Source organism: Leucopleurus acutus (genome assembly GCF_964270905.1).
Source record: "Leucopleurus acutus genome assembly, chromosome: 2".
In the NCBI taxonomy this organism is placed as follows: Eukaryota; Metazoa; Chordata; class Mammalia; order Artiodactyla; family Delphinidae; genus Leucopleurus; species Leucopleurus acutus.
In genome coordinates this window covers 184,014,540-184,041,695 of record NC_139143.1, presented here as the reverse complement: position 1 = coordinate 184,041,695, position 27,156 = coordinate 184,014,540, and the positions used below count along the sequence as shown (strand labels likewise).

Below are 27,156 nucleotides of genomic sequence, written 5' to 3'. Positions count from 1 at the left end.
GAGCCAGTTTGGCTGTTTCATATGCGGGAAAGTGGAATATATACTGCCCTTAAGATAATGATGAATGAAGTACATTTTAAACTTGGGTTCAAAAGAAGCCATACAGGATCTTAGAAATCTTACCATTGGGAGGTGGTTTCTGCTGGTTATTTTGATTGCTGGGCAGCCTTGTCCAGAAGGGACTTCTCAGTACCCAGAACTTATTTTGACTAGATAGTTTGGTTGGGCATGGTGCCCTCTGTAGACATTTCCATATAAACAGAGAGAGAGGAATCAGAATCAGATTGACAAATGCCCGGTAGAATGGGCGGGCATTCTTCCTGTTGCTTAGTTACAGTGAGCTCTTTTATGAATCTTCCAAGTAAAGCCAAGATGGAAATCATTAGATTCTATTTTAAATTATGCCTTACATCTTAAAATATGTGACTTTCCATAGCTGAATTCCAAAATTTTTGTTCAAAGTGTATCCCAGGGGGTTGAGGGTAGACTAGATGCCATTGAAAGGACAGAGAAGCTTCCTCTAGGTATCTGGCGTGGCAGAGCTTCTCAAAACCCTTTACCCAACAGGCTGTGGCCCATGTCTAATTGGTGGGCTTTTTGCAATTTTGAAGATGATTAGAGAGGCATTTGAAGAGGCCACATGATGAGCCTCACTTGTGGTTATATGCTGCGTAGGTTCATTTGGGAAGGATCTGGGACTTAAACCTAGGAGGCACTGATAACTTTCCAATACCACCGCTCTGACTGAAAGTCCTCTTTATCCTCTCCGCCCTTACTGTAGGTCCCGGTTGTCTTCACTCAGCATGGCGTTGCTGAACCCAGGCTCCGAACTGAAGTGAAGCCCATGACTTCCTTGGATTATGCCTGGGACGAACCCACCCTGCCACCTTTTATCACTCTGACTGTTAAAGGGGCAGGTTCCTCTGAGATCAACTGCAACATGAATGATTTCCAGGATAACCGACAGCTTTATTATGAAAATTTCATTTACATTGCTGCTACATATACGTTCTCTGGGTAATTCTGAGTTAAATTACTGTTCGTAAAGCAGAAAACTCTAATTATTAACCGGTTTTAAATTTTAAGCAGTTCTCAGGAGGCTAAGGGATGAACGAAGATTCCTTCCATTCTTTACCAAATCCTAGGCTCAGGCTCTATCTTGAGAGGTCTTTAGTCTAAACCCTTGTCTTCTTGCTAGAGTAAAATTTATCCAAAAAGGCAAGACTCTTCTCTTTTTAATAATCTATCCCCAATAATCCATTCTAGTATCTAACAACTCCCTTAAGGCATTGTTATTATAATGTCTTAAATTTCTCTTGCTTTAAACTTTTGTTTTACCTCTTTCCTCTTTCCTTTACCTCTTTCCATTTTTTGTTTTACCTCTTTCCTCATCTGAAACTGACTAATCTTCATCCATAATTATTCAAGTCACCATTCTGACTCTCCTCTTCCATTGAGAATTCTGACTAAGCAGACACTTAAAGGTCTTTTTAATAGTCACCTAAAGGCAAGCAGAGGAGTTTAACTTGACAGTAATTCCAGTTGCCTTAGAATTATAATCTTCACTGTTGTCTGACTAGTTAGTTGTATTTAGAAAGAAAAGACAGGTGAGGAATAGTGAGCTTATTCTAATTCCCTTAGATTGGTACAGAGATAGGTGCGTAGAGATTCAAAATGTTAGGCTTTCAAAAGTAGTCATTCCACCAACACATAAATATAGTTTGTTTCTGTGCTGGTTACAGGGCCAATTTTAAAGTTGAAGAAACTGGGAAGATAGCCTAATCTTTAGCATTCCAAATATAAGTCACCTGGTGAACGGGGCATTTAAAGTCATATTTCTTTGCAAAATGTTCTGAATAATTTTGCTCATGAAATATTTTTGTATGTGCCTGAGGCCCACAAAATCATCTCTGAGTCTGTGCAGTGTCTCTCTCAGCTACCTAGACTCCAGATTGCACTAATAATGAATTGAATAGGCATCTTTGCTTAGAATAGCCCTTCTTTTCCTTGTTTATTACAGTTCTCTTTTGATGATGATGGTGCTGAGATGCTTATCTTGTTTTAATTAAGTCAATCATGTGTGTTTCTTTCTTTTTAAAGATTATGGCACTCAATAGTATGACATGCTTAAGGTTTTAGTGCCTGAAAAGCCAGTCCTTAATCTGGTTGCTATTCATGTTTTTCTCTTTACTTTCTTATGTTAAATTCCAGTAGTTACTAAGATGTTTAACTGAAGAATCCTAATGGAGAATTACGAGTTTAATGGGTTGAACAGATATGGATAGAGAAAAAGAGACGTTCCTGGGAATCTTAATGTGCTAAGGGGTTGACCCCTATAAGTGCAGTAGATCCTATTTCTTCGCATTTTTGGTGAGAACTGACGATGAGGAAGGAGACTAGTTTTGTTTTGTTTTGTTTTATTTTAAATTGAGGTGAAGTTCATATACCATAAAGTTAACCATTTTAAAGTGATCAGTTCAATGGCATTTAGTGTATTCGTGATATTGTACAGCCACCACCTCTATCTAGTTCCAAAATGTTTTCATCACCCCAAACCCATTAAGTAGTGACTCCCCCATTAAACCTCTTCTCTCAGCCCCTGGAAACCACCAATCTGCTTTCTGTCTCTCAGGATTTACCTATTTCAGATATTTCACATAAATTATCATAAAACATGTGACCTTTTGTGTCTGGCTTCTTTCACTTAGCATAATGTTTTCAAGGTTCATCCACACTGTAGCATGTATCACTGTTTCATTCCTGGTATGGCTGAGTAATATTCCATTGTGTGTCTGTACCATATTTTGTCCGTTCTTCCTTTGATGGACATTTGTGTTGTCTCTACCTTTTGGCTGTTGTGAACAGTGCTGTCAGCATGCCCATACATGTACTTGTTTAAGTACTTGTTTTTAATTCTTTTGCATATATACCTAGGAGTGGAATTGCTGGGTTCTACGGTAACTCTATGTTTACCTTTTTTTTTTTTTTGCGGTACGCGGGCCTCTCACTGTTGTGGCCTCTCCCGTTGAGGAGCACAGGCTCCGGACGCGCAGGCTCAGCGGCCATGGTTCATGGGCCCAGCCGCTCCTCGGCATATGGGATCTTCCCGGACTGGGGCACGAACCCGTGTCCGCTGCATCGGCAGGTGGACTCTCAACCACTGTGCCACCAGGGAAGCCCCTATGTTTACCTTTTTGAGGAACTGCTATGCTATTTTCCACAGGAGCTGAATCATTTTATGTCCCACCAGTAATGTGTAAGGGTTCTGGTTTCTCTACATTCTCAGCAGTGCTTGTTGTTTTCCACTTAAAAAAAAATTTTTTTTAATGCTTTTTTAAAATTTATTTTATTTATTTATTTTTGGCTGTGTTGGGTATTCGTTGCTATGCGCGGGCGTTCTCTGGTTGTGGCGAGCAGGGGCTACTCTTTGTTGCGGTGCTCGGGCTTCTCATTGCAGTGGCTTCTCTTGCTGCGGAGCACGGGCTCTAGACACACAGGCTTCAGTAGTTGTGGCACATGGGCTCAGTAGTTGTGGCTCACAGGTTTAGCAGTTGTGACGCACAGGCTCAGTTGCTCTGCGGCATGTGGGATCTTCCTGGACCAGGGCTCGAACCCGTGTCCCCTGCATTGGCAGGCGGGTTCTTAACCACTGCGCCACCAGGGAAGCCCTGTTTTCCACCTTTTTTTGATTGTAGTAATTCTACTGAATAGGTAATGTTATCTCATTGCGGTTTTGATTTGCATTTCCATAATAATTAATGATATTGAAGATCTTATCACGTGCTTATTCCCATTTGTGTATCTTTTTTGTTTGTTTATTTTTTGACCATGTCGCACAGCTTGCGGGATCTTAGTTCCCCAACCAGGTATTGAACCCGGGCCGCCCTGGCCACGGCGTTGAAAGCGGTGGCTCCTAACCACTGGACTGCCAAGGAATTCCCTATTTGTGTATCTTTGGGGAAATGTCTATTCAAATCCTTGGCCCATTTTTAGATTAGATTTTTTTGCCTTTTTGAATTTTAAAGCTCCTTATATAATATGGATACAAATCCCATATCAGATATATGATTTGCAAATATCTTCTCCCATTCCGTGGATTGTCTTTTTACTTTCTTGGTAATGTCTTTCGGAAGGACAAAAGGTTTTTAATGTTGTTGAAGTCAAATTGTTTTTGGTCACTTGTGCTTTTGATATCATGAAAACTGGTTTTTAACTCGGAATTTTTCAGTCCATTTTTTGATGATAGAGATTAGTGGAAACAGGAGGATGATCTAAATAAAATCTCATTGAAATACCCTAAAGTGTAGTTAGGCTGCAACATTCCATAAAGCTTAGTATTCTTAAGCCATAGAGAAACACAACAAGGTGGAATTGGAGGAAGGTGCTTATGAACCCTTTGTTTTCTTTTCATCCTTAAGGGACTTCTGATTTCTTGCTAAGACATGGGGATGCAATAATTCTGATCATCTTCCTGGCAAACAGTAGAACTAATTCTTGGACCCTTGGAATGTCTGGATTAGTTTTTGTTTTTTGTCTCTAAAGATATATAGTCATCCTTTTATGTCTGAATTTTAAGCCACTGAAATTATCAGGAGAGGGGAAATGTCAGAGTATGTCTTCTGACAAATGAATCTTTGAACTGTGCAGGAAAACAGCACAACCTTGATCTTTCTGCAGCTTGAGTCAGGCTTTTTCTTCTATGATTAAGAAGAATTATCTTCTTTATGGTGGAGGTTTAGCCGTTTGCTTATGAGTACATGAATACGCATGTGAGTCCACGTGTATACGTGTGTGTGTGTATTATGATTGTTACTGTTTTTTCAATTCTAGTTTACAGGAGGGGACAGGACGGCCTGTGGCTTCCAACAGAGCCATTACCTGTGCAGAGCTTGTCTTGGATGTCTCACCGAAGACACAGAGAGTCATTTTAAAGAAGAAGGTAAGAGAGCTTAGAACTTGGAGTTTAGAAGAAAAGATTTTTAGCCCTGGAAGGGACAGGGGCCACCTGGTCCACCCCTCGTTTTGCAGATGAGCAAGCAGAGACCTAGGCCCGTGCTCACATGGAACTTGGGCGTCCTGACTGCTCCAGTTGTTGTTCTCCCCACTGTCCCATGACGCCTGCTCGAGGAATTCCAAGCCCTTCTCATCTTTGATACCTTTGCGAAGAACTTAATTCTTGAATTTATTTTTTTTCAAATTTGTGATTTGTCGTTTTCATTACTCTTTCTATTGTAACACTCCCCTAATCTACTTTTCCCTAAACTCAGTGGAAAAATGATCACACTGACAGTTTTTTCCCTTTTTATGCCAACATTCTTTTCAAGTTAGTTTATGAAATGATTATGCTAATAGACCTAGATGTTGAGAGAAAGAGTAAAGTTTGACCAGAAATATTGTGACTGACAGAAAGACTGGTAATAAATAGTTCAGACTTCAAAATGAATGTTGTTTGAGAACACAGAGGTGCAGAAATCACTTTAAGAGGAGGAAGATCAGCAGCTATAATTATTTGAAACCATTTACCTGAGGGGTGTGTTCTGGAAAATTTTGCATAATATAAATCATATAATCCAAAAACAACCCTGACAGAGGCTGTGTGTTTCCAACCTAAGTGGCCCTAATGCTGACAGAGGATGCCCTTTAATCATCTAAAGTGCTATCATGTGTGGCAGTAATGTAGGTGGTTTATGACTCATTTGGCTTTGAGGTTGTACAACTCTTACCGCATTTTTAATGGGGGATTATTTCAGATTTTGCACATCAAATGAAACTTTAATACATGTGTTTCTAATTCAGTTTTATATTTTTAACAGCTTTATTGAGATATAATTCATGTACCATACAAATCACCCATTTAAAATATACAATTCAGTGGGTTTTAATATATCCACAGTAGGTACTACTTTAACCACACTCAATTTTAGAACATTTTCATCACCTCAAGAAAGAACCCTGTATCCTTTAGCTATCACCCCCGCATTCTCCTTACTTCCCAGCCCTAAGCAGTCGTTAATCTACTCTCTGTCACTGTAGACGCCCCTGTTCTGGACTTCGGTCAATATATGAGTGGTCTTTAATGAAGGGCTTCTTTCAGTTATCCTAATATTTTCAAGGTTCTTCATCCATCTATCAATCAACCAGTACTTCTACATATGTTTTTATATCATACCAGTTGAAAGTCACATAATTCAAATTTGCTTAAAATGTTATCACATTCTTTTATATAAGACTGTGTTTATGTGTTAGATACATTTTAGAAATAAGATTTGGGAATGGTGATGAGTAAAGAGACCATGAGATGTAGTAATTGAAAGTAAACAATTTTCTAAACTTTATTGAACATTTTGAAAAAGGAAATTTTAAAAGACAATAATCTAAAAATAAAAGAGTCTAACAGAAATCAAGGAATTGGGAAAAAAATAGAAGAGCCCTTGGAAATGATGCAGATGACCTTCAAAGAAATGTTCAAGTTAATGAGGATGTTAGAGTGAATGGAAACCAACTCAAGAGAAAGATGATTTATCAGTGGAGTATGATCACCAGGTGTGATCAGCAAAACACTAATACTAATTATACATACATGGGATTTCCAAGGGCTGGTGTCTGTTAAGTGGACAGAAACAGACTTTTTTTAATTAAGTAGCAAAAAATACTTTACATAAAATTTTATAATTTACACATTTTCACAGTTGTCATTTCACTTGATGAGGATGAAAACCGGTAAATGGGAGGGAAGGTGATGAGTGAGTTACGTTGACATCTAAAACTGGGCAATGTTCTTTGAATTGGCACTAGGAAATGGACCTATGTGCTTGAATTAGAAACCAAGAGTAGAAGGTTGACCTCTTAGGTTTTTGTTTGTTTGTTTTTTGGGATTTTTTTTTTTACTTTCTGTTTTGAAAGAATCTCAAATTTACAGAAAAGTTGGTAGAAATTCTATAAAGTGGATTTGTCCTGTTGCTGGTGACGTTAACGTTAGCACTTGCTTAAGGTGGTGTCTGCCAGCCTTCTCCACTGTGAAGGAAGTTTTTCTTTTCCCTTGTATTTAGTAAATATTTTGTGGAGAGGTGCTTTGAGACTCTGTAAATATCCTGTTCCTCATCAAGTTTTCTATGTATGTATGTATGCACGCATGCATGTGTATTAGCTTGGACTTCCAGAACAAAATAATATAGACTAAACAATGAGAATTTATTTCTCGCAGTTCTGGAAGCTAGGAGGTCCAAGATCAGGGTGCCGGGCAAGTCGGTTCCCGGAGGGGGCCCTTCTTCTAGTTTGTGGACTGCAGCCTTCTTACCGTGTCCTCAGATGGCAGAGGAAGAGTGGGGTCAGGGGTGAGGGGAGAGGAGAAAGCAAGCCCTTTGGTGTCTTAAGGACACTGATCCCATCAGGAGACCCCCACCCTCATGACCTCATCTAAGCCTAATTATTACCCAAAGGCCCCATTTTCATCCCAACTGCGGATTAGGTCTTCAGCATAAGGATTTTGCAGGAGCACAGTTCAGTCTGTAGCTTTATGTATGTCCCCATGGCTCCCTGTTTTATTCAGTGTGTTATCTGTTACTGTCAGGGTTTATTTTTATCCTCAGTTCTCATGTTTGGCCGGTAGGAGTGCCTTTAACCTCCTGTGTCCTTTTGACATATGCCCCTCATGCCTTGAGCACTTCCATACTTTCTGACACAGCAAGTTATTTTGGGCTCATTTTGTACTTTCCCTGCAGCATTCCCGGAATTTGCCACTTCTTTGAGGAGCCCTGATTTCTTTTATCAGAGAATGGAATTTAGAAACTTAAGATATGTACACTAGGTGCCCTTGTTGCTGTTGTGGTGTCGCTGTTCCCAGACTCTCTCAAGGGACAGACCTAGCGATTTTATGTATACATGACGTATATATGCACACACATGGCACATATTGTATCTGCATATATGCATATGTGCATATGCATACATATATCTTATATGTGTATTTATATATTCAACAGATTTCTCTATCTCTGTGTATTAAGAACCAGCAGTTCACACTAATAGTTCTAATTCCAGTCCAACATCACAAAGCTCATTGTAATTTTTTCCCTTTTCATATTTGTAACTCCTTTGTCCAGCACTAAGAATGTATTTATTAATTTGATCAGTTCCCGTGAATGTAACCCATGTTCTCTCATCACAGTTGTGCCCCCCGCCCCGAGTGTGGACACACCCTGTTACCTGGCGTGGGCCCTGATCTCCACATGCTGGGCAGCTCCCCGTCCAACCCCACCCCCTGCAGGAATTCCCTCCTCACCTGTCTCTGTCTCTGACAACCCACACTAGACTCGCCTCCCCAGCCCCTCGATATGGGTCAGCACCCACCTTGGGTTTCAACATCCCACTCTGGGCCGGGCCACCACAATATACCCACCTACCCTCACACAGCCCCCATGGCCTTCTCCCTCCCTCAGTGTCACCTCAAGGTTTTAGGACTAAATTGTGAGGAAAGGGGGCAGGGGAAGGGAACTGGAAGGAGAATGGTGGATCTTGGGTTTTTAAATGGAGGTTTGGGTAGTTTCCAGTGATGATGAGCCTGCACATACGGGCAGGCAATAGAGGAATCCATGTATGAAAACTTGATTTCACCTGGGCATCTGTGCTCTGATTCCCGATCTGGAACACCTCCAGGAAAATTGAGGTGCTTTTCTGTGTGGTTTTGGTGCTAGGGATAGATGTATTCTCTTACTGTGAACAGAGAAGTAAGCATGTGGGGATTGTGGGTGGAGAAGTGCAGCTCAGTTTCATCTCTTTTCACAGGTACAAGAGGCATTAGCACACAGTAGAAAGAGCGTCATCACACTGCTATATTTAAAATAGATAATAAATAAATAAATAAAATAGATAACCAACAAGGACCTGCTGTATAGCACAGGGAAGTCTGCTCAATTCTCTGTACACCTGAAACTAACACAACATTGTTAATCAGCTATACTCCAACATAAAATAAAAATTAAAAAAAAAAAAAGAAAGAGCATCATATCTTCTAGATTTGAGTTCTGGCTTTGCCACTTAAAGATGATGATATCTGGTGTTTCACATTCCTACCGGAGCCTCATTTTCCCATTGATCTCCCAGGTTAGTGAGAGGGATCAACTAGGATGCTGTACATAATGTGCTGTGTAAAGGGATGTGATCATGATAACATAGCAAACATTTATCGAGGCATTAACCCTGTGCCAAGTATGTGCTGAAAGTGCCTTGTATTTATTACACTTATCACAAGAACCCTCAGAGGTAGCTTAATTTCCCCCTTTGACAGGATCAGGAAACAGGAGCTCTGAGAAATTTAGTAGCTTATCCAAGGTCACTTAGCTAGTAAATGAGGCAGCTGGATTTCAGATCCTGGCATTCGACTCCAGCATTCATATTACTTTGTTAGCTTTTAATGCAGCTTTGACAGCTTTGTTGCAAAAGCTGTCTTTCCAACGCGGGGCAGCATGTGGATGCGTTTGTGGTACCTAGAATGTGATCCTGACGGGTCTAGTTGGAGTATACGTTCCCATAGAAAGAGTATTCTCAATGGTTAGGTGTTCCTGAAATGGAATTATAGGGATTGTGTTAGAAAGGTAGTATGGCAAAGTGGATAAGCACGTCGTCCCTGGACTCACACTTTGGGGATTCAGACCTTCACTCTACCACCTACTAGTTAATGTGACCGTGGTGAAGTTTCTTTATCTCACTGGGACTTAACTTCTTCATTTGTAAGTAAGAACAGTAATAGTATATACCTCATTGGTTTGTTTTGAGGATTAAATGAATTACTATGTGTAACTCACACTGATCAGTGGCTGACACATAGTAAATATTCAGGAGGTGTTATTACTATTATTATTATTACTTCTTACATATAATGGATTATACAGACTTTCATGGATAGACCTGGAAGTTCAAGTACTGCTTATAAAATACTCCTAAGAGAAAATATATTTAGAATTAATAGCAATAAATCTAGTATAACTTTTGAATACAATCCACTTAATAGTAAACCCAGTAAATTGGAAATTGGAAACCATCAATGTAGTATGCTTACCTTATGAACGTGGGATGGGGGAGAGCTCTGGTAAATTCTGGTTGTCTGCCAGTTATGAGGATAACCAAAGACCAAATACTGAGAATATCGTATATACTTTATATAATTGGATCACTCTTTTAGGTAAGGGCACTGGAGGGCTGCCATCTGGAATAGCAGTTAACATAGCAGTGTAGCTAGTGGAGGAGATTAGATTGAACCTCGACTAACTGGTTTGCTCAGAAAGTATTAAGTGTATGAAAAAAATAAATTCAAAAAATTTATATTGTCATTTTTGGTTGTTTGGTTCAAGAGTTTAGCATATTTTATCCGAAGTGCAGCTAGAGATTGACAGCAGTGCAAGTTTGAATTAAGCAGTGACATAATCGGAAAGTGTCTTTTAGTACAGTCCCTACTTGAGAACTCATTCAGCCCTGTGTGAAGCTCTTGAAGCCCTTGTATGAAGCCGTGGCTGCGCATGATGGCTCTTGCTGTCTCTGCCCAACAGGAACCAGGGAAGCGTTCTCAGCTGTGGAGGATGACTGGCACAGGCATGCTGGCCCACGAGGGCTCTTCCGTGCCTCACAACCCCAGCAAGCCCTTGGCCGCCCGCTCCACCGAGGGCTCTGCCATCTTAGATATTGCTGGTCTTGCTGCAGTCACTGACAACAGGTAACTTTCATGGCAACTTTTGATTCAAGTTCACTGCTTTCAAATTCAGACTCAGAAGAAATCTACACCAAAAAGCAGAGAGTCTATAAATGAAGTAAGAATTTGTATTTTTCTTCAATGACAGAAACCTGTTGTATTTCCAAACATGAGTATTGGGTTTCTGTTTTATGTTTTAAAGTCATTATGGAAATGCCCATGGAGATGTTAAAAAAAAAAAAATCAAACTATAAGGATATGTTATGAAACATGAATGTCTTTTCATCCAAACGTCTACCTACCCCTGCTCCCGAGAAGTGAACAGTTTGTTTTTTTAAATCTAAGAATTTTGTTAAATCCCTTGAAAGCAGAAACAAATTATTAAGAGAATAATCAAATTGTTTTTATGACAAAGCGAGAGAGAGGCATGGACATATATACACTACCAAACGTAAGGTAGATAGCTAGTGGGAAGCAGCCGCAGAGCACAGGGAGATCAGCTCAGTGCTTTGTGACCACCTAGAGGGGTGGGATAGGGAGGGTGGGAGGGAGGGAGACGCAAGAGGGAAGAGATATGGGAACGTATGTATATGTATAACTGATTCACTTTGTTATAAAGCAGAAACTAACACACCATTGTAAAGAAATTATACTCCAGTAAAGATGTAAAAAAAAAATGTTAATTTTCTTTATGAGCAAAGGACTAAAATCAACAGCAAGAAATTATTGGATCACTGTCTAACTCATTTTCTATTGCTATTTGTCTGCTGCCTCTACTATCTTAATTACTTTTATTTGGTGCTTGTCAGAACCATCACTGTGAGAATTCATTTGGGACCTTAACTTTTAGATCACTGTGGGCAAGTTTCATCTCTTTTTAAAGACTGTGCATAAGGAGATGGCATGGAGGAGTGAGTGGATACACAAGGCTCTTCACAAACATGAGAACCTGCAGAAACCATTTATGACTATCAACCCTTGTTCATCTAAGAAAATAGACTTTCTTTTATCCTCTAATCTTCCAAATGTGAATTACCCCTCTTTCCCTAAACTTACTTTCTTTGGAGCTACAAAATAGAAAGAGTTGAAGCTCCCATCTCTTCTCCCTGCCAGTATTTCATCATTGCTGATAAAGCTGTAGAGAAAAAACCTCCTTGAGTCTTCCACCATCTATAGACTTAGAAAACTGCTTGTGTAGCAGTGGAACATAACCCACAGCTGGGAAAGAGCAGGACCTAGACACCAGGATCTGGAGTGGAAGACAAAAGACCAGGGCTATTATTGTACTGGGGGCTGGGGATGGAGAGTCGGATTTATAAGTGATTTTTTTTTTTAGTTTGTTTAAAAAAATGTTCCATTATCTTTACAGCAAGAATACATGTTTTTAAAGCCAGAAAAAAAAAAAATGTGTTTTTATGACTGACTACTTGGATTCAAATCAGCTCTTTAACTTTGAATAAGTTATTTTATTAGCCTTGCCTCAGTTTCTCCATGAAATCAGTGTGTTTTCAGTTAATACCTTGTTTACTTCCAAAATGACTTCAGATGACTTACAAGTTAAAACCCATTACAAAATAAAAGTATTTGGAAATAAAACAGAAAAGGATTTTTGAAAATATTTTAAAAAACCTTTCTTGTGCTACATGACAGCTTGTCATTGTGAGAAAGCAAGAACCCCTGTTATATGTATTAAATTGTGAATCCTTAAAGTGTTCATATTTGTGTCCTCATTGCTTTCCATTTTGTTTTATTCCTCCTTCCTCATTGAGAGATACCTAGCTGCCATAGGATTCAAGCTAACTGCCTGTTAGATTTTAAGGGCAGAGGACATTGGAAGGAAGAAGAGTAAAACCTCGATCCTGATACTCTCTACAGGCCTGAAATATTTGACTCACAGGACTTGTTGCATTTTTCTTTCTTCTAGATACGAGCCGCTGATGCTAAGAAAGCCTGATCGTAGGCGAAGCACAACCCAGACGTGGAGTTTCCGAGAAGGGAAACTGACCTGTGGGTTACATGGGTTGGTTGTCCAGGTTAGTAGTTTTTGACATCCCCGGTTGCAGCAAGCAATGGTTGAGCCTTTTTTTTTTTTGGAAACAAAGTCTTAATTAGGATATACATGAGATGTTGTTGAATGGGAAAAAAATAATTACAATGCAAATATGTATTATTTCATTTTAGTCAGGAAAACCATGAAACCTTGTGCATCTCTGCATATTTACATGGGAAATGTTATTGAAGGTGATATGTAAGAAATGTGTTAGGAATGGTTGCTTCTGAGTGATGGTTCTTACTTTTTTCCCTTGGCTTATCTGGATTTTTTTTCTTTGATGAGATAAATTACCTATGCAATTTTAAAAAGGAAGAAAGAAAGAAAAATGTCAGCTAAAAGCCCGCCACTAAGTTAGATGGATTAGTTTTAGACCTGTGAGGTTAAAACCATCTTTTATAAAGTGTTCTATGAGATGGTGAGTAATCTTCATGGGCTCTGCATGCCCCAGATTCTGTTTACTTCTGCATTCTCAGTGGTCCCCAAATAGACCTTTCATTGTTGTAGCAAATGTCGAAATGAAGGTTGCTGTTCAGTTTCCCCTGCCTTCAAGTCAGCCAGTCCACCCCATGAAAAACTCCCAGGTACTTTATAAGCAAATGTGTGTTTGGAAAGTTACCAGGAATTTGGATTTTCTCTCCTTCTGGCTTCAGGCCAGGAATGAGACCATGGATCTGAGATGAGTGAGTAGGAAGGTGTCTCAGAGGTTTGGGCATAGAGCAGAACAGCACGTGTGACTGCGTGTGCAGTTCTGCCTCAGCCTGGGACTTTACCCAAAAGGTAAACACTAGAACATCAGGCCCAGAATCTAGAGAGCTCTTAGTGTGTTTGACCCTGGTGGAAACCAGGCTGTCCTTCCATAATGGGAGCTTGTTCTCCGGGGGAGTGAGCAGAACTGCAAGGAGCCTCTGACTGCTGTTTGGTGAGATTTATTTTCTTTATCTCTAGTGCCCTGAGCTTTTTTCATCAAAGACAAGCTGCTTACTTATATGAAGCACACATCTGGAATGGATTTGTGATTTTCAATTAGCAATGCAATTCAGACTTCTAGAGGCAAAAGAGGGCTTGTTATAATTGTTGGGTTCCGTGTCTGACCCTGACTTCTGGTTTGTTTCTAAAGCCCATGTAATTCCAATTCTCTTAGAGCATCCTGCCCAACCCACTGCCCCCCACCCCCACCCAACCAAAAAAAAAATCCCTTTCTGGTGTTTGTTGTTTCTTGAATCTATTTCATCATTTCTCTGAGTGACCCTGTAATAGCAGTATTCAGCAGAGCAGAATGTGTTTTGGTTAGGGAAATAAACTTGTTACAATCTTATCATTCTGAATAAAATAATTGAAGGCATTAAAACATTTTCTGACACTACCCTTATAAGGTTGTGTATGCACTTTCTTTCTAAACTTAAAATAGTTATAAAAGCTTTCTCTATGTTAAAGTCTGTCCTATAAACCCAGCTCAAAATTTCCTTTTCATTACTCACTATTTAAAAACTAACAGAGGGGGATCTAGACACTTTAGCTATTATCTTCTCTAGCCCTGTATTCACTCTCCCAAAGGCATCATCCTGCAGACGTCCGTTTTACTTGGGGCATATAGCAAGAAGGTACTTTTCTCCAAAGGCCCGAATAACTGGCTATCAGATGACATTCACATTTCCCTGTTTCATTTTAGAAGAGGCACCATATTTTGAATATTTGATTGTCCAGCCATATGCCTGTTTGGGGAGATTTTCAACTCCAGAATTTGCTTTTTATTGGAAAGCTCAGTGATAGTGATACTTTTTAAATTTTCAGAATGTTTCAGCTTTTGAAGCAAACCCTAGTGAGAATACTCAGAGAAATAGGGTTTTTGGTACTTTTTTTTTTTTTAAGCTTATCTTAATGACTAGAAGTTACTACTAAACTAATATACTGTATTCATGGAATTATCTTACCTTGAATTCCCTAAATTCATGTAGCATAACTTTCCATCTTGCCCAAGTAATCCTCCTGTTCTTTGTCATCTGTAAAGCTGAAAAAACAGTAAATGCTTTGCTATATGTTGACCATGACCCTTCAGAAGAGAGTTTAAATCTGGTAACTTGTTTGAAATGACATATTAAATTGTCAAAGTCAGTGCCTTTGCCTTTTCTTACACATCTTTACTCTGTCCTGTAGGCCAAAGGAGGGCTTTCTGGTTTGTTTGACGGAGCTGAAGTTGTTCTTGGTCCGGACACATCCATGGAGCTTTTGGGGCCAGTTCCACCTGAACAACAATTTATTAACCAAAAAATGAGGCCTGGTTCTGGAATGTTGTCCATCAGGGTCATCCCAGATGGACCAACTAGAGCGCTCCAGGTGATGATTTATCGTAAGAACTGACCTGAGTCTCATTGTGCTCCCCCCGCCCCCACATGGTCGGTCATTCAGCAGATGTTTATTGAAGTATCTGTGCTGGGTGTGAGGATGGCGTGTCCTTATAAAGTGGGGATAAGACCTGCCTCACAAAGTTGTTATAAGAATCAGAGTATAAGTAAAATACAAGATGATTTTTTAAAAAGTGTAAGAATTATTTCAGAATAACTTATAAGGGAAAAGAATCTGAAAAAAAAGATAAATATGTATATATCACTGGATCACTTCGCTGCACACTTGAAACTAACAGAACATTGTAAATCAACTATACTTCAATAATAATAAAAAAGAATGAGTAAAAAAAAAGTGTAAGAATTAAAGAAGATAATGCCAAGAACAGTACATATTATTATCAGTCGTTATATATGTTTATTATATATTTAAATAATTGATATATTAATAACATTGACAACAGGGAGCTATATGAGGTCTCTAATCAGATAATTAACATGTTGTGTTATGAAAGTAGGAGTGGAGGGTGCTATGGGGAGTATCTAGAAAGGATTTGTATGCCCAGATTTGGAGACTGGCAGGGACTTTCTAAGAGAAGTAGCACTTAAGCTGAGATCTAAATGTTAACTGAAGGAAGTTAGCCAGATCAAGAAGGAAAGGTGGAGGGGCTGTGCCTTAAGAATGAGAGTATTCGTTCATGAGTTATTTACTGAGCCCTGTTAGAGCCAGGCACAGTTCTAGGTACTGAACCTAGACTAGTGAACAAACGAAGTTCCCCGCCATCTTGGAGCTTACATTCTAGTGGGGTAGATAAACCATGAGCAATAAAGAAAATAAGTAAATTGTATGTATATGGGAAGTTATGTATCTCCATTGAGGGCCTGGAGATAAAGGAGAGTGATCCAAGTGGCACATAGACTATGCTAAGAAATAGGCAGGAGACCGAAGCAGGGGCCAGAGCATGAAAAGCCTGATACATGCTAAGGATTTTGTGTTTTTTCTATGGCACCAAAGAGTCAGGGAGTGACACGATCAGAAATTTATTTTAACTTGCTCACTCTGGCTGCAGTGTGGAGAATTGGAGTGAAACTGGAGACAGAGAAAGGCCAGTTTGGAGGGATCTGGCTGGGAGATTATGGTGACCCGAACTAGAATACATGGCAGGGAGGTGGACATGAGGAGGACGTCGGAGAGAAATGAATAGAAATGAAGGCTTGTTAGGGGGTAGAGTCAGTCAAACTTAGTGATTGCTCGAATGTGCGGATGGGAGAGAGGAAGGAGTCAAGAATGGCCTTCAGGATTTTGATTTGGGCAACAAGGAGGATGATAATCTCCATCACTAAGAGATGTACACAGAGCAGACTTCTGGGGGGAAATGAGGAGTTAAGTTTTGGACTCATTAAGTGTATGGTATCTACAGGAAGGTGTCCGGAAGTCAGTGTAAGTATGGGTCTGTAGCTCAGGGAGAGTTCTGTGCTGGAGATAATGGATTTATCAGGCATGGGGAGTTAGAGTTAAGGAAAAAGAAAAGATGTTGATGTGTAACAGCAAATTCTCTGAGATAGTACACCGTAATCCACAATATCTCTTTAAAAAGCACCCTTCTCTTAAGGCAAGAGATGAATGCCTTGATCCTGAGGTTTGCATGTTTTGACTTGAGCTATAATGCTAGATCACCTACAGATGCCTAACTCCCACTGTATGAAGCTCTCAAGGTCTACAGCTTGGTGTTAGTCATAGAGACTCAAGACCAAATTTGCTTCATTATTATATAAATCTTACCTTAGCAGTGCTTTGGAAACCATTAACTTCCATAGGATTATTGAGCATATAGTGACTTTGACTTACACAATTGGTATGGAGTGGGTTTCGCAGTGGAAGTTTGAGCCCTCTTAGTAAGTACAGTGTTTTATTTGACCGCAGATAACAGATTTCTCCCAACGGAAAAGTGACCGTTCATCATACGAAGTGGATGAACTTCCTGTTATGGATCAAGAGCTGCAGAAATTAAAGAATCCAGACACAGAGCAGGAATTGGAAGTACGTATTAGCTATTGCAGGGTCATTTCTTCATTACAAATTTGTTTAGAATTTTTCTCTTTGGTTTTCTTAGTTGAGACCTTCTCTTTTCTTTCTGACCTCTGTGACTTCTAAGTATCAGTGTTACTTCATAATATTTAATGTTATCACATCATGAATGTGTGAATATGTTACTTAAATGACAGCTCAGGTCAAATCAGAATGTAACGAATGTTGTTACAGTAAGATGAAAATAAAGAAAGCTAAATTATTTGAATTTAAATAGGAGTGAAGGTTGAGAATAAGCAAACTAGGTTTTATCTTTTTGGCCCCAGTTGACTCTGACATCTTCATTTCCCTGGCCCTGTTTGGGCATTGGAAAGAAAGTGAAAAGTGTGGAAAGGAGCATGAGATAAGTGTGAAAAAGCACACTTATTCCATATTTATTCATATAGGTTATTTAAAAAAAACACCTATATGTAAAGCACTGTATTGGATGTTATAGAAGTTTGGTGAATAACTTAATAAGAGCTTGTCTCTCAAATAGGGACAAAGATTCTCAAATGATTATTTTCCTGTAATGAGATGCAGAATGTCATCAGTGCTCCGGTAGAGGTGTTACCATATCACTGTGGAGTTCTGGTTGGGGTGGGGAGTGTGCCTGGAGAGGAAGGCTTGTAGTGAGATGATGGAATTTGAGCCGTCAAGGTGAGTAATACAGCTCCTACATGGTTTTCATCTGCTTAGAGGCAAAGTAGAGGGATTTAAAGCCATTTATTTCCTTGTCCTCTCCTGGCTACCTTGAGCTCTGTTTTAAACTGTCAGTGTGCCATATTTTGGTTTCCTTTCAGGTGCTTGTGAAGTTAGAAGGTGGAATTGGGTTGTCTTTAATTAATAAAGTCCCAGAAGAACTGGTCTTTGCAAGTCTTACGGGAATCAATGTGCACTACACACAGCTGGCCACCAGTCATATGCTAGAACTCAGCATACGGGATGTACAGGTGAGAGGGGGGCGCTTAGGACTTGTTGATCTCTTTTTCTTCCTGCTGAACAGCCGACCAGATCAGTGTTTGATGTTCTAAAAACTTTAGTACTTTGGCACAAATTTCTTATGGTCTTCAGAAAATCGTTCTATGACAAGAATCCTTTTACCTATATTTGTCTTACTAATTTTTCTGTAGAGCAGAATTCTGAATATAGCAGCTAGTCCATCAGTAACTTAGGTAACTTGGTCAAGGTGGCATGGAGGAAGGTGACCCATGGTCCCTCATCTTGCCGATAGAGAAAACAGCGGAAATCATCTAACCATAATTTAGAGGAACTGAAGTTCACCATAGGGAGAAAAACAAGGGAAGTGGACTTGTGCTTCTGATCAAGGTGGAGTAACAGACCTGATTTACTTTCCTACCTGAAACACCCCCAAAATCCAGATCAAGTAAGGAGACAACAGATTCAAGACACTGGACATCAGGCAACAAAGGACAGTGATCCCTGAGAGGTGGGAAACAGAAGAGGTGAGCCCTGCAATCACCCCATCTTGCTGCCGTGAAAAAGTTTCCAGGCCATGTCACCAGGCGGAGAGACTGAGACAGAACCCAGCAGAGTGGATGAGCTGAACAGGGTTAAGAGTCCTAGGACCAAGGCAGCCAGAGTTCATAGGACAGCAGACCTGGGAGGAGCATGCTGCACAGAAAGAACTCTCAGGAGATCTGCAGAGGGCCCCGCAGATGGTCAGCAAAGGACAGATGAGAGGAACCTACCGTCCGAAAGGGTCATAGCACCGGTCACAGCACCGGCTGCTCACCACCAGCCACACTGGGAAAACTGATAATTATGGGACATTGGGAGGAGCCTGCCAGAAAGTCTTGGGCCTCCGTGGTGAGCTATGTGCCCTAGGCTGAGCACTGCTCCAGACCTAGCTAACAAATCAGTCACACAGAAGGAAACTCTGAAAGAATCAAATCTGTTTCCAAGTAAATTAACCATGTCCCTGAACAACAAAGCTCAAGATTTAATGGAATACAGAAACATCCAGCACCCAGCAAAGCAAAAATCACAGTATGTGGCATCCTATCAGAAATTACCAGGTGTGCCAAGGGGTAGGAAGACACAGTATATAATGAGGAGCATAATCATTCAGAAGCAACCCAGAGCTGTTTGGATTTTCAGAGAAGGACATTAAAACTCATTGTAACTGTGTTCTATTCTACATGTTCAAAAAGTTTAGCAGAGGCATGGAAGATATAAAAATCTCAAATCAAACTTCTAGAGATTAAAATGGAATGGAAAAAACACTGGATTTGATCTGTAGCAGATGACACAGTGCAGAAAAAATGATTAGTGAACTTAAAGACATAACAAGAGAAACTGTCCAAATTGAAATACCCAAAGAAAAATAATCCAAGGGGAAAAAAACCCCACAAAGAGACCAGCATCAGTGACCTATGAGAAAACTTCAGGCAATCTAATATATGGATAATTGGAGTCCCCAGAGGAGAGAGAGAGGAGGAGACAGGAAAAAAAAAAAAATTGGAAGGAATTTTGTAATTATTATGTTTGTTAGAGGGTTTTGTTCTTGTTGTTAGGTAAATGTCTGCCTTTTTTCTTTTTTTAAAACATGAATAACTTTTAAAAGTCATGAATTAGGGACTTCCCTGGTGGTCCAGTGGTTAAGAATCCGCCTTCCAACAAAGGGGACGTGGGTTTGATCCCTGGTTGGGGAACTAAGATCCCACATTCCGAGGGGCAGCTAAGCCCGTGCACCCCAACTATTGAGCCGGCGTGCTCCATAGCTCGCATGCCACAACTAGAGAGAAGCCCGTGCGCCGCAGTGAAGGATCCCGCATGCTGCAATGAAGATCCCATGTGCTGCAATTAAGACCCGATGCAGCCAAATAAATAAATAAATAAACATTAAAAAAATTTTAAAATCATGAATTAAATTCAGTTTTATTTTTTTTAAAAAAGGATTTTGACCATAGATTTTCCAAACTTAATGAAAACTATAAACTCACAGCAGCAGCTCAAACACAAATCCACATTCACACCGTCCCCTGTGCCTTTCCCCTGCCCTGCCACACATACGACATGAAGGAAACTGTACCAAGGTACATCATAATCCATTATTCAAAACCAGTGATAAAGCATCCAGATTAAAAAAGCCACGTTCCTCACAAGGAACAAAGGTGAGAATGACAGCCAGTTTCTTATTGGGAACAATGCAAGTGAGAATATGGTAAGCAACATCTTTAAAGTGTTGAAACGAAAAAAAACCTGCCAACCTAGAAGTCTGTGCCCAGCAAATATATCTTTCAAAAACAAGGGTGAATTAAAGGTGTTTTTAGACGTTCAAAAGCTAAAAGGACTCATTTCCAGCAGATCCACACTACAAAAAAATGTTAAAGGATTATCATGCCAAAACCCCTTTTCAGAAGAATTTTTTCTTTCATCATATATCACAAATAGCAAAGAGTTCAGGCTAATGACATCCCATTTGTTTGAGGATAAAAAGTTAATATCTTGCCACCTCTATTTCTTTGTCTTTCTTTTTTGATCTTACGGAGAAGATCCAAGAATCATTTGCTGTTCATTAATTTCATTGACTTTTTACTGTAATTAAAAAGATTTTTTTTTCCTGTAGTACCTCTTGATTTCATGTGTGCTGTAAATTGTAGAAAATAAATAGATTTGAGAGTTTACTATGATTACAGTGCTATGAGGAAGAATTTTTAAGAACAGAAGATACAGTCCCACCCTTAGGGAGTGTCTAAATCTAATTGGGAGACTAAAACAAGAATCAGAAATTCACAGTTAGTACACTTGTGTCAAATGTGTTTGGGGAAAGAACAAAGAAGAGGTGAGAATAAGGTGAGACTTTATTGTCATTTCTATTGGGTGTGACAGGTGATTCACTCACTGGGTGAATTCTAACTGAGTTATCATCTGTGTGCTGGGCATGGCACTGGGCTCTGGAGATACCACCATGACTCAAAAGATGAAGCTTCTGCTCTCTGAACTAACAGACTAGGGGAGAAGTCAGCCATAAGTGAGCGAGCAAGCAAATAAATAATTCCAACTTGGGGTAACTGCTGTGAGAGAATAAAGAGGGGTGCCGCTGCTTTAGGTAAGGTGGCCTAGGAGGGTCTTCCTGAGGAAGTGGGAGCTGAGCCGAACTTGGAAGAATAGAATGAGAAAACCAGAGAAAAGGTTTACTGTGGGGAAAATGTTCCGGAAAATTCTGAGGGAGGAGAGACTTGCCCATCTTTGAGAAACAATGGGGAGGCTTGTGTGCAGGCATGGTGGTGAGCCTGGAGGAGAGTGGTATGTAGTGAGGCTGGATCAGGTGGGCCCTTGGAGGCTGTGCTGAGGAGTGCTGTCCTGTCCTAGGAGATAAGGGAAGCCACTGCAGCATGTCCAGGAAGGAGGGACATGATTTGTGTTTTTGAAAGATCATTTTGGCTGCTGTATAGAGAGCACATGGTAGGAGGCAAGAATGGAAGTAAGAAGAAGTGCTCTAGGTCCCTTGCCCTTCTCTCTGCACCTTGAAAGCCAACAGAAGGACCATCTGCAGCGACTGTACAAAATGGTTCTGTGGGAACCCATGTGATACAATGGAAAGGTCAAGGGCTTGATGCTCGAAATACCTGCATTTGAATCCCAACTCTCCTACTTACTATTATACCTTGTGAATATAATAGTAGTAATAGTGTGGGCAAGTAGTTTAACTTCTCTAAGCTTCTGTTTTCTTGTTTGTAAAATGGGGAGGAATAACAATTAACCTTTAGGGTTGTAGTGAGGGATGTGTTAGGTGATGTGTAGGAAGTATGCTTAGGGGTACCCGACACATGTTCTCTCCTCTTTCCTCTTCCTAGTGTGGGCCTTTAGGGTAAAACAAAGTAAAGATGCTTGCTTCCTGCCGTGAGCCTCTGGATGTCCATAAACTTACCTGAGTGTGGAGAGTGTGTTCTCGGTGATGGTGCTGATGTGGGGGATGAATAGAGCAGTCCCTGGTGCCACTGCTTTCGTCGCTCCATTCCTAGAAGGGAGTTGACTTTAGGATGGGCAACTGTGCCCATTTGGTAGCCATCTGCTAATGATTCTCTCGTTTGAGTTCTTCAGGGAATTTGGAGCAAGAGAAGCACTGATAGCCTAGTGGTTGAGAACATTCGCTTTGGGGACAGAGAGGAGTGGAGTCAAGTTCTCGTTCTGTCATTGACTAGGTGTACAACCTTAGGCAGGGGACTCTCTTCTCAGCTTCTTTGTCTGTGACATGAGGACAGTGATGATCCCCAGGAGGTTGTGGTGAGGATGCAGCAGAGCCCTGAGTTTGATAACTTGGACAGGCTGGCCGTTGTGGGACTTGATGAGACAATGCTTGTGAGGGGACCAGCTCGGTGCGTGGCACACAGCACTCACCAAATAAAGTACAGCTCCTAACTATTGCTATTATTGTTGCTGGTTTTAGTGAGAATATATTTTTCCAAAAGTACTTTCTGAATGACCTGCATATTGTGAGACCTAGTTAAAGGTAAAAATGAAAACTGAGCAATCTGTCTGTCTTTGTTGCTGCTTTTTCATGTCCTAGGTGGACAATCAGCTCCTTGGCACCACGCAGCCCTTCATGCTCTTTGTGACTCCACTGAGCAATGAGAATGAGGTCATTGAGACAGGCCCTGCTGTGCAAGTGAACACGGTGAAGTTCCCCAGTAAGAGTGCGCTGACCAACATCTACAAGGTAGGCTGGTGGGCTTGATTTGTCCCCTCGCAGCCAAGGCTCAGAGCAGCAGTTCAGGCTGTGGATGGAAATAGTCCAGTGGGGGCAAGGCACTAAGCGACTCGATACATCGTGTAGCGGAATTGATGGAAACTCCTCTTAAAACTTCAGATTCTCAGTTGTGTTGTCGATGGTTCAGCGGGCAATAGTACTGAATCCATAGGGGCCAGAGTCTGTATTCGTCAGCGTGAAGTCTCTGCAGGAAAGTATAGCATCTTCTAGATTGGTTGTGACCAGGCATGATCTCGATATGTTATTAAAATAATAATCTAAAAATTAGCACACAACATTGTAAATCAACTATACTTCAATAAAATAAATTTAAAAAATAATAATCCAAGACTACTGGAAAAGGGATAGGAGGAAGGGCCTGACCTTGGGACAGGCATCCTCCTCTGTAAGCTGCCACACTATTTACTAAAAGCAGATCATTCAGAAGTGATAAACTTTCTTTCCTGGAGAAGTCTTCATGTACAGGCTAGCGTTACACCACCAAATTCTGGAAAAGTGGGAGCTAAGACGTTGCTTCTCATATTTCTGGTCCTTTGTCACCAGCGCCAGTGGGGTCAAGCCTGCCTGTGGCCCTCAAATTCACAAGCCCAGTTCTGCTCCTGAAACTAGCTGCTGTCCATGTGAGCTCAGTACCATATACCACAGTGCATCTGAAAGTATAATCCTGACTAACCAGACACAGATGCCCTGGGAACCAAGCAATAGGATGGTGAATCGTCTACTAAACATCTTCTGGAATTTTTGATTCATTATAGCAATGTAGAGAGAGATGAGCCAGAAAAAATTTGGCAGTATGATTATGAAATCACATAAGTAAAGAGACCACGCCATATCACAGGGGCCTTCTTAGGGCGCGGATGAGAGTTCCTCTGGCATTCGCACTGTAAATCAGAATTTCTTTATCTCTAGCATCTGATGGTCACGGCTCAGAGATTCACGGTACAAATTGAGGAGAAACTGCTCCTCAAGCTGCTGAGTTTCTTTGGCTACGATCAGGCAGAATCAGGTAATGTCGAATGTTCTAGGTGTGTATCTGGGAATTGGCCCAAGGGTGGCATTTTTTAGTCTGCTTGTGAAAATAGGTGGCCTCTGAATGCCTGGCAAGCTCCCTATCCACTTCACAGTCTGAGCTGGGAAGCTAAGGTTTGTGGTTCAGTTCTCTTTCTAAGTATCGCTTGTTGACAGGTATTGAGGTGTATCTGTGTACGAAAGAAGCTGCTCCAAGGGTCTCTGGTGTCCCAGCATACCCAGGGGCAAGCTTTTGGGAAGCAGTATATTGTTCCTCTTTGTTTCATGTTTTTTGACTCATCTGCTTTAAGATGGCAGAAATGATGTTAGTCATTTAGCAAACCACTTTGTTTCCTAACCTTTGTTTATTAAACAGATTCAGGGCCAAGAATCAGAAATCCCTTCGGCAGTTCCTTTGGTTTAGCTGAGGAAAAAAATTGGCTAGCCTCAACTCCGTAACTTTTTTTCACATCCATACCCTTATGCCTTAATGTAATTACAAAGGTTTCTTGTTACTTTTCTCTTCTTTGGAGAGGAGAGTAGGATAAGCTTTTGAAAGACCTAAATTTTCCAGCAGTGCCACAGAAATTATGTAGCTGTCGTCTCTTTATTTTAGATCCCTCATCATGGCCTTTGCTAGACTGTGTATACAGCTTAGAAAGAAGTCAGTAATGCTTAGTCTTTTGAAGACTAAACTAAATACTGAGCCTAAAGAAATGATAAGATAGAGACTTTTAATGTTTATCTGCCCATGTAGGCTAAAGGGGGAAAAAAATCCCTGGGGACGTGTGTACATATGAACATACATGCACACAATGCAAGAAAGATATTTTTGCTCTGTTTACCCCAGACTTAGACTTTAAGCTTTAAGTAAGTGTCTTTGGGATCAGGAGCAGATCCTGTCTGTTTAGTGCTGCGTTCTCCACTTTGGGTCAGAACGCCAGTGTTTATTTGTGTTCAGAGAGCCACTTGAGCCTGCCTGCCAGGTATCTGTTCTCTTTTGGGTACCTTCTTGGGAAGTTTTACTTTAAATTTGATTGGACACGCTTTTCTTGTAAGTTGCTCTAAATAAATTTCTCCCCAAGCATTGTCTAGTGGATTTAGACTCTTTTGTAAAATCCTTGCCTGCCTTTCATTGAGGAATCTCCTCTGCCTTCTATAACTATTCCTGTTCCCTGAATACAGATAAGCCTATCTCTGTTGCGGTATCTTTTTTTTTTTTTTTAACCTATTCCCTTCTTTCTATAAATAGAACTGTATAAAAGCTTACAGTATAAATTTGTTTGATATGTAGATATGTACAGTCTCTTTGGTTTTATTTTTAAAAGCACCTGAATCCAAGTGCAAATAAGCTGCCCACATGGGTGTGGGGACAGCATCAAGTTGAAGAGCACATTGCTGTGTTTTAGCCTGTGTTCATCCCTTTTGCTTCATGAGATAACAAGTGAGAAATCGGCCTCCACTCTGCTATTTAAATGATGTCCACTGTTTGGGAGAGAGAGCCACTTGTTGTGATGTTGGTTCTTTATAGCCTGCAGCCTGTTTCTTTTCAAGGCATTATGTTTCGCTCAGATTCATCATTTAATTGGTCATGTTGTTCATGATGATTCAGTTAATCTACACTCCAAGTACTTATTTAGATACCATTTTCTGAAATAAATTCAGATAATCTGGGTCATTTATAATAATAATGATAACGACATGGTTTCTAGAAAACGCATTGCCATCAAGCACACCCATGACCTTTGGCTTTCCCACCTGGATTATTTTTTCCAGAGATGATATCTGCCAGATGGTAATAGAGTCACAATCAAAAGATTAAGCTATTGTACTTTTTGGATCAGCAACATGAACCAGATCTACTTTTACAAAGAAATGGCATCAGGATACTGTACATATTACTGAGCCCTAAAAAATTAAATTTAGACAAATAGACATTTACATTTTTCTGTGAGTTTCTTTTCAATGTGAACGAAAGTATTTGAATCATGAGACTTCAGAGGAAACTTACTTTTCAAGAAAACAATTCTACCTTTGTACCAGAGGTGGAAAAATACGATGAAAACCTCCACGAAAAGACAGCTGAGCAAGGTGGGACGCCAATTCGATACTACTTTGAAAATCTCAAAATCAGCATCCCCCAGATCAAGCTGAGCGTGTTCACCTCCAACAAGCTACCACTGGATCTCAAGGTGAGCTGCTAGCTGGGTAAGTTTTAAAAATGACTTTTCCTTGGAAAAGAATGAGTGTGTTTACCACTTGCTTCTTCCGTCCAGTATCATCATTTGTAGCAGATATTTTTACAGGTTTTCTTTTTTGAGAATTTTTAGCGACTCATATGTGTACGTACATATGTACAGTTGACCGTTGAATAGTGTGAGAGTTAGGAGCACCCACCCCTCCTCGCAATTGAAAATCTGCATATAACTTCCATTATGTGCAGTTCTGCATCCGAGTAAACTGTTGAAAAGATCCGCATGTCAGTGGACCATGCAGTTCAAACTAAGTGTGGTGTTCAAGGGTCAACTGTATATTCCTTTTCTTTTCTTTTCTTTTTTTTAATGTTTAAGTATGACTTTGCTAAAGATTAAAGAGTAACAAAAGAGAGTAAACACAGAATTACATAAAACCCCATCTGCCCTCTGCTTAGCTCCTGGCTCATCGCAGTGAGGTAAAAGCCTCCTTTCCTAGGGCCGCTCCCAGACTCGAGAGGAAAGCTGCAGCCAAGACAATATCTTCTTTTTGTGCCCGAGTCCTGCCTGCCCTCCTTCTCGCCTCCTCAGTACTCACCTCTTTTTGAATGGTTGACGGTGGAAATGTCTACCACCTTCGAGGATGACGCGGTCACTTACCCACCAAGGTGTGGCCTCCCCTACCCACCATATTAGGATGAGACACTCCTACAGAGCATCTGGATATGCACTTGACAGATACAGTCTGAATACCATCTTTATTTTCTGCAGTAAAATCTATTAAAATTAAGGGATGCTTCTAGAATGCAAATCCAAGCCTATCTGACTCTAAAGTTTATATACATTTTACCCCTATGCTGTGCTGTCCCTTAGAACATAAGGAGGCGGAGGATTTTAGAGCTCTGTGAGTCCTTAATGATCCCCTTGCTTGATGAACAAGGATATTGGAGTTCACAGTGTTTTGTCACTGAAGCCTGTGTAGTTGGAGCAGGAGTAGAACCCAGGTGATTGTTGGAAGGTCCTTCCTTAGGCGGAGTCTACATCTGCCTCCCTGCAGCCTGCACCCCTTACT

The 27,156-nt window shown here is 40.5% G+C and overlaps 1 protein-coding gene across 8 annotated transcripts in view; it reads left to right on the top strand.

Annotated features, from left to right (window-relative positions):
• The window catches only part of VPS13D (vacuolar protein sorting 13 homolog D), a 245,178-nt gene that overhangs the window by 117,165 nt on the left and 100,857 nt on the right, over positions 1-27,156 (top strand). For 6 of the 8 annotated variants that reach the window (XR_014326029.1, XM_082834553.1, XM_082834548.1 and 3 more), the window contains 10 exons: positions 782-1,017; positions 4,831-4,939; positions 10,545-10,708; positions 12,609-12,717; positions 14,892-15,071; positions 17,004-17,120; positions 17,951-18,100; positions 22,684-22,833; positions 23,794-23,890; positions 25,936-26,084. Coding sequence is in view for 7 of the 8 variants with exons in the window: in XM_082834553.1 (XP_082690679.1) it covers positions 782-1,017; positions 4,831-4,939; positions 10,545-10,708; positions 12,609-12,717; positions 14,892-15,071; positions 17,004-17,120; positions 17,951-18,100; positions 22,684-22,833; positions 23,794-23,890; positions 25,936-26,084 (1,461 nt within the window). In the remaining variant the exon portion in view is untranslated. Of the gene's footprint in view, positions 1-781; positions 1,018-4,830; positions 4,940-10,544; positions 10,709-12,608; positions 13,012-14,891; positions 15,072-17,003; positions 17,121-17,950; positions 18,101-22,683; positions 22,834-23,793; positions 23,891-25,668; positions 25,856-25,935; positions 26,085-27,156 lie in introns of those variants that run through there. The other 2 variants (XM_082834551.1, XM_082834552.1) reach the window with 2 other exon arrangements.